Source organism: Diceros bicornis, chromosome 2 (genome assembly GCF_020826845.1).
Source record: "Diceros bicornis minor isolate mBicDic1 chromosome 2, mDicBic1.mat.cur, whole genome shotgun sequence".
Taxonomy (NCBI): Eukaryota; Metazoa; Chordata; class Mammalia; order Perissodactyla; family Rhinocerotidae; genus Diceros; species Diceros bicornis.
Genome location: NC_080741.1, coordinates 19,406,905 through 19,413,098, shown reverse-complemented (window position 1 = coordinate 19,413,098; position 6,194 = coordinate 19,406,905). Strand labels below are relative to the sequence as shown.

At 43.0% G+C, this 6,194-nt stretch overlaps 1 protein-coding gene across 1 annotated transcript; it reads left to right on the top strand.

Moving 5' to 3' along the window:
* The first annotated feature begins 2,506 nt into the window (after nt 1–2,506).
* Nucleotides 2,507–5,881, top strand: LOC131411487 (protein moonraker-like). The gene is given in 5 exon segments (XM_058550383.1): nt 2,507–2,521; nt 3,006–3,258; nt 3,261–3,338; nt 3,341–4,412; nt 4,414–5,881. Coding segments are annotated over 5 exon segments (2,886 nt in total).
* Nucleotides 5,882–6,194: the final 313 nt, after the last annotated feature.

The window sequence follows — 6,194 nt, the reverse complement described above, 5'->3', positions numbered from 1 at the left end:
TCCAAAAATCATTTATATTTGATATTAAGATGCACCCACTCCCCCATTTACTGATAGTCAAAACTCACCTTTCCTTTTCTATTCCTGGCTTCAAGTTCCTTCCAACTTGATACTTCTTCTATAACCTAGAGTCCTGTGGTATAATGGTGGGGAAAAGATCTTGGAGAATCTATAAAGCAGATAAACTGACCCGACTTATAAAGGTTAAATTGGAATTATTTGCTGCTTGGGATAATTCACATGTTATTCCCATCTATTAATGTGAATAATTAAGGATTGATTGAGTTGATAATGATGATGTAATATGATTTCCCTTTACTTAAAACTGGAAACCTGTCCAATTAGCAGTTCCTAGTGGATACATTGTCAAAATGGCTATCAGGAGAGTGGTCCATATAATTTAGGGGGTCAAAGGGAAGGAGGTTAGAAGCACACTTTCTTAGGTGAAGTGGGCCCCCTCCAAATTCTAGAGCCTCAAGGTCATGGAGGGGGAATCCTGATGACCATTTGCATAATCAATATCTTGTGAAGGAATTTGTTCCCCTGCTGTGTTATTGTGATTTATAACAAATATATATTTGGCCTTCATCCCTTTCCTGGCACAGAGCCCCTAAAACCCTTGGAATTTCCTAAGTGAAGAGAAAGTTGTCTTATGTTATGTTAATGACATGACTTTTGGAAAACCCCTAGGTAACCTAAGGATTGGGGCTGGTTGCCAGAGAAACCAATCTTGTGATTAGAGGGTTGGAACTTTCAGTCTCACTACCACCACCCCCTCCAGGGAGGGGAGAGGGATTGGAGATTGAATTCAATCATCAATGGCCAGTGATTTAATTAAACATGTCTATGTAATGAAGCCTCCATAAAAATCTAAAAGGATGAGGTTTAGAGAGCTTCCAGGTTTTTGAACACATGGAGGTGTTGGGAGAGTGGTGCACCCAGAGGGAGCACAGAAGCTCTGAGCCCCTTCCCACGTCCCTCGCCCTATGTCCTTTTTTGTCTGGCTGTTCATCTGTATCCTTTATAACAAACTGGTAAACGTAAGTAAATGTTTCTGACTTCTATGAGCTGATCTATCAAATTACTTGAACCAGAGGAGTGGGTCGCAGGAACCTCTGATCTATAGCCAGTGGGTCAGAAGCACAGGTGACAACCTGGGCTTTCGATTGGCTTCTGAAGTGGCAGGAGGAGGTGCAGTTTTATGGGACTGAGCCCTTAACCTTTGGGATCTGACGCTATCTCCAGGTAGATAGTGTCAGAATTGAGTTAAATTGTAGGACACCTAGTCACCATCTGCTGAGAACTGGAGAATTGCTTGGTGTTAGTGGAAAAAACACACATTGGACCTGCCCAGGAAAATAGAATCCTATCAAAATCCCAAAGGAATAGCCATGCTATTAGAGAGCTTTGGAGGAAAAGATCCCTAAAATTTTGCCATCTACTGGGGATGCTGAAATTGGGATTCTAGTCACTTGGTAGCATACTTCAAATGATTTTTATCCTATTATTGCTCCTTTCTGAGTAACCAGTGGATACCCTGTGGATTCTGGTATCCTTTTTCCAGGACAAGCAAAAATTAGAGAAAATCTGGAATCGCCCCTTTTCTTGTGGTTGCATTACATAGGTAGTCATCATGGAATTGCTTCAATCTTCTGCTGTTCAACTTTGATCATTTTATTTCCTTTGATGAATCATAAGCAACCATGATTGCACATATGTTCCCTTTTGAGTTCTTTCAATAATATACAAGTTGGATAAAGAATTTTATAATCAATTTTACAAGTTGATTGTATTAATTAGGACTATTTTGGTTGCAAATGACAGAAAGTCAAATAAGAGTAGTTGAAGCAAGGATGCTGTGGTGTCTCACAGATCTCAAGGAGTGGGGCTGGGATACCAATCTCAGGCGGGCCTCTCTCTTCACCTTTTGCCTATTCATGTCTTTATTTTTCTCCTTTATTTCTCTCTTCCTGGCTAGCTCTGCTCACATGGGAAGAAAACACGGCTGTTGAAAGGACCTACCTGAGATTTTCATTTATAGTTTCAGTCACCTGGAAAGAGATGGACTCTCCTCATTTTCAGTTACCAAATCCCTGGCAAAGAGCTCTGAGTGGCCCAGCTTGGATTGAATGCTCACTCTGGAACCAATCTGCTGGACATGACAGGTTCTGGGAGGTGATTGGCCCAGATATCTTCCCCTGGACCAACTAACTGTGGCCAGGGCACATTTTGTACAAGATGATTGGTCCAGAGGTTACCATGTTGATAGAGTAGGGAAGAAGATGAGGAAGAGGCTATTTCCAGAAGAAAGCAGTGGACGGGTAGAAGTGGCTTTATGTAGTTAGAGCAATAATTGTTCATTACAATGATCTGAAGGAATTTGACCCCTTATAGTCAATAAGGTAAATTTCACTTAAAATAGCAAATCTCTTTGGAGCTTTGAATATTAAATAGTTCCTTTAGAAAAATAGTGGTGTTTTTAAAATATATAGTTCCAGATTATGACATGGATGAAGATGATGTAACAATTCAGTATAAATATCTAGTGTTATTAAAAACATGCAAATATTGGAATGTTGATGGAATATTGGAATGTGATGAAAATGATTATATCTAATCCTTACAATTTGGCTTAATTCTCCCAGCTACTGAAATGCTCCTTCAATTAAATGTGTGTTTAGTTTTATTTGTTGTTATTAATTGTGCAATTGTGCAAATAATAAGTGATTAAGCAGTCTAGCTCTGGAGATATTTTGCTCGGTGTGGTATTTTTCTTTGCCACTTACTAGCTGTATGGACTTAGAAAAATTACTTAATCTCCCTATGCCTCAATTTACTTATCTGTAAAGTGGGGATAATAATTGTGGCCTTTTCACAGGTTATGAGTATAAAATTAGTTAATATATGCAAAGTGCTTAGAACAGTTCCTGACATGTAGTCAACATTCAATAAAACGTTAGCTATTATTACTAGAATACTCTTTGGGCATTATTACCTTCTTCAAGATTATAAATCTTCGAGCTGCGCCTTGCCCCAGGCCAGAAGAGAAACTTAGCTATGCTGTCCACCCAGCCAAAAGAGATGTGAAACGAAGACAGTTTGAAGAACATGTAAAAGAACATCATCTCAGAAGTCAGCCTCAAATCTCTCAGAAATGTGGACACACTAAGCATAAAATATCTGACCATAGGGTGGAAAGGAAGGCATCAAAGAGTCAAGAAGTCCGTCGTTACAGCCACCAGCCGTCCAAAGTAGAAATTTCAGCTCAGGTGCCAAGGTATACCTGTACACATCTCATCCAGGACAGTCAGATCTGACCACGCCAAATTCACCACCCACCGTGATCTAGGACTTCAGCCGCATGCCGCGATAAGTAACCACAAAATTCTGAGTGAACACAAAAGCCTGCTGGAAGTTCAGCAACTCCGGAAAGAACTGAGCAGTTGTATCCATAAAATTGAAGAAGTTACTAAAAAAGATCGAGTGGAAGAAACTTTAGATCCAGATGAAGAACGGCGAATCCATGTCAGGAGGCAGGAGCAAGCGGTTCATTCTGCCCAAACGCTCTATGTCTTCCAGCGGCAGGTTAAAGAAATCCAGGAAGAATTGGATAAATTGAGTCCACATAAAATTAAACACATTAGGAAGTCATGGGCAATGTCCAGGCTGGTAGCTGCGCATCAAGGAGCCATTCAGGCCTTACAGATGTTTGTTACTCAGTTTACTGACCGAGGGGAGCACCCAGTTCCTGCCCAGTGTGGGGAACTGGGCAGTCTTATTCGCCAGCTTTCCCTCTGTTCTGCCAAGCTGGATGCCGATTCTTCTGTCCCTGATGTGGTTATAGATATCCTACGACAAATTGAGGCTTTGGAATCCCTCCTGGAAAAGAAACTGTCACCAAAAAAGGTGAAGAAATGTTTCACTGACATTCGGAGCAGATTTCCTGTTGGTAGCCAAAGGGCCTTGGAGAGATGGCAAAGTACATCACCAAAGAGTGAGAGGAGACCCTTAGTTGCAAAGGAGATAATTCCACAGGAAACAAAACAACCTTCAATGGCAAAGAAGCTTCTTGCTGATAAGTATCAACCTGATAGAGAGCTTCCAGTGACCCAGAGGTTGGAGAATGAGCTTGATGTGTTAGTTGCGGATATACTTCCGGAAGAAGCTCCATCTATTCTAGACCAAAATGCAAGCTTCAAAGAAGAGGCATTAGCCCCGGCAAAAACAACAGCAGTCAAAAAGAAGCCTGTGACTGAGGATGTGCCTTCTAGGGAGAAGGATACTCTGGTGCCGACAAGACTACAGCAAGGGCTCCACAAAACTGAAAAAAATAGACCAACCCAATCTCACAGCAAAAGCAGGTTGCAACGGACAACAGTCTCATCGAGATTAAAAATGAACCAACAGCCTGTGATACCACAGGGCTCCTTGGATACCTCCGAACCCCACCTCCCCACCGGCATCTCCCAAATGTGCTGCATGGCTAAAGGTGAAATCGAGCCCCAAACGTGCTGCAAAAGAATAGTCTCTCCAGCAAGAAGATACTCCAGAGGAAAGTCAATTGAGAGGTGCTGTTGAGCATGAAGCAGCTAGACTCGCTTGGCTTGATGCTGCAACTTCCAACAGATTGAAGAAACTAGAAGAATTAAAAGCCAAAGAAATGGACAAAATGCAAAAACAGAGGCTCTATTGGCTGGATGCTGAAACTTCCAGAAGAACAAAGGAGTTGAATGAACTCAAAACTGAAGAAATGGATAGACTTCAAAAATTGAGTGTTTCTGCCACCCAGTTAGCAGACAAGGTAGAGAAGGCAGTTCTGGAGCATTTGAAGCCTCTCCTGGTCAAGGCCCAGAAAGTCAATTCTTCTCTGGAAGCAGATAGTCCTTTGAAGGATCGGCCATTGGTAAACACAGCGATAGCCCAGCCTGCAGAGGAGGCTACAGCTGTTGATTCTGAATCCAACAACATTCGTCAGCTGGATGATTTTTTGGAAGATACCGCTCATGAGCTCTGGACTATGACTCACTCTAAGATCTTGGAGTCTGAAGCCTTAGGCACCTTGGGGGACAGCAAGGACAGCCCATATCTGGAGACCATGATGCTCCGAATGGAGGAAACGGAAAAATACCAGGAGACAGTTTGCCAAAGATATAATAAAATTGTATATGCTGATCCTCATCTTTGGCTGAAGGAAGAAAAAAATGACCAAAAAATCCCAGCAGTAAGTGAAAGGCCTCTTTCTCCTCATCCAATCAGGATCACAAAGACAGCGGCTCACAAAGCCCCAGACGTGAACATCGTGTTGGAAAGGCCCTGGAATGCCAACTCCCTGGATGAAAGCGTGGGAACAGAGGAGAAATCGGAGAAAAAAGAGGCTCCCCTTCTCTCCCTTTCAGAAGATTCTCAACAGAAAGAGGGTCGAGCTGCCCTCTTTGTCCCCCCCAGGATGCGGCACAGCACTGGGGACTACTGCAGCCGCTTTGAGCCGTTCCTCCGGATGATGTCTCATGAGGCCGTGGGCTCCTTCAACCCATGGCTGCTTGCTGGAAGCTTTTCAGAAGAGCTGGTAGATGAAGCTCTGGGGGACGTGGCTGCTGAACTTCAGGATGTGTGTGAAGATTGTGCAGAAGCCGTGTTCACCTCAGAATTCTTAGAGGCTGCTACACAAAGGCTCTCCACGGCGAGGGCCCTCCTGCCACACTGGAGAAGGGGCGGCACTACCTTTGTTTCAGCCCGCAGGACATCTTGGTCCTCTGCTGTCCATCCAGGCCCAGAAGGTGCTGCCTCTTCCTTTCTTCACTGCAAGGAAGGAAATGCCAGTAACGTCATCCTCACTTTGCATTTTCTCATTGTCATAGCATCTACATGCAGATTCATGTAGAGCACAGAGGTTGGTTATGCTGCCAAACCTTTGCTCTGTTGCGGCTTATTAAAAATAGGAACCCACTCGTTATCAGTGCAAACAATAAACACATGTTTCTCTAATGCTCAATTCCTAGGTGGTTTTCATATTTTTAGTTCCTCAAAGTCTTTTACTGCTGTGGGTTGACATATTCTGATGTATAAAACTTTCTCTGAATTTTGAGGAGGTTTGAGGACACCAGGAGAGGGCCAGGCTTTCTCTGGTGACTTATTGAAGGTACAGAGCTCACTTCCATCTCTGGTGAGGTTAGAAGTTTCTATGTTTCCATACC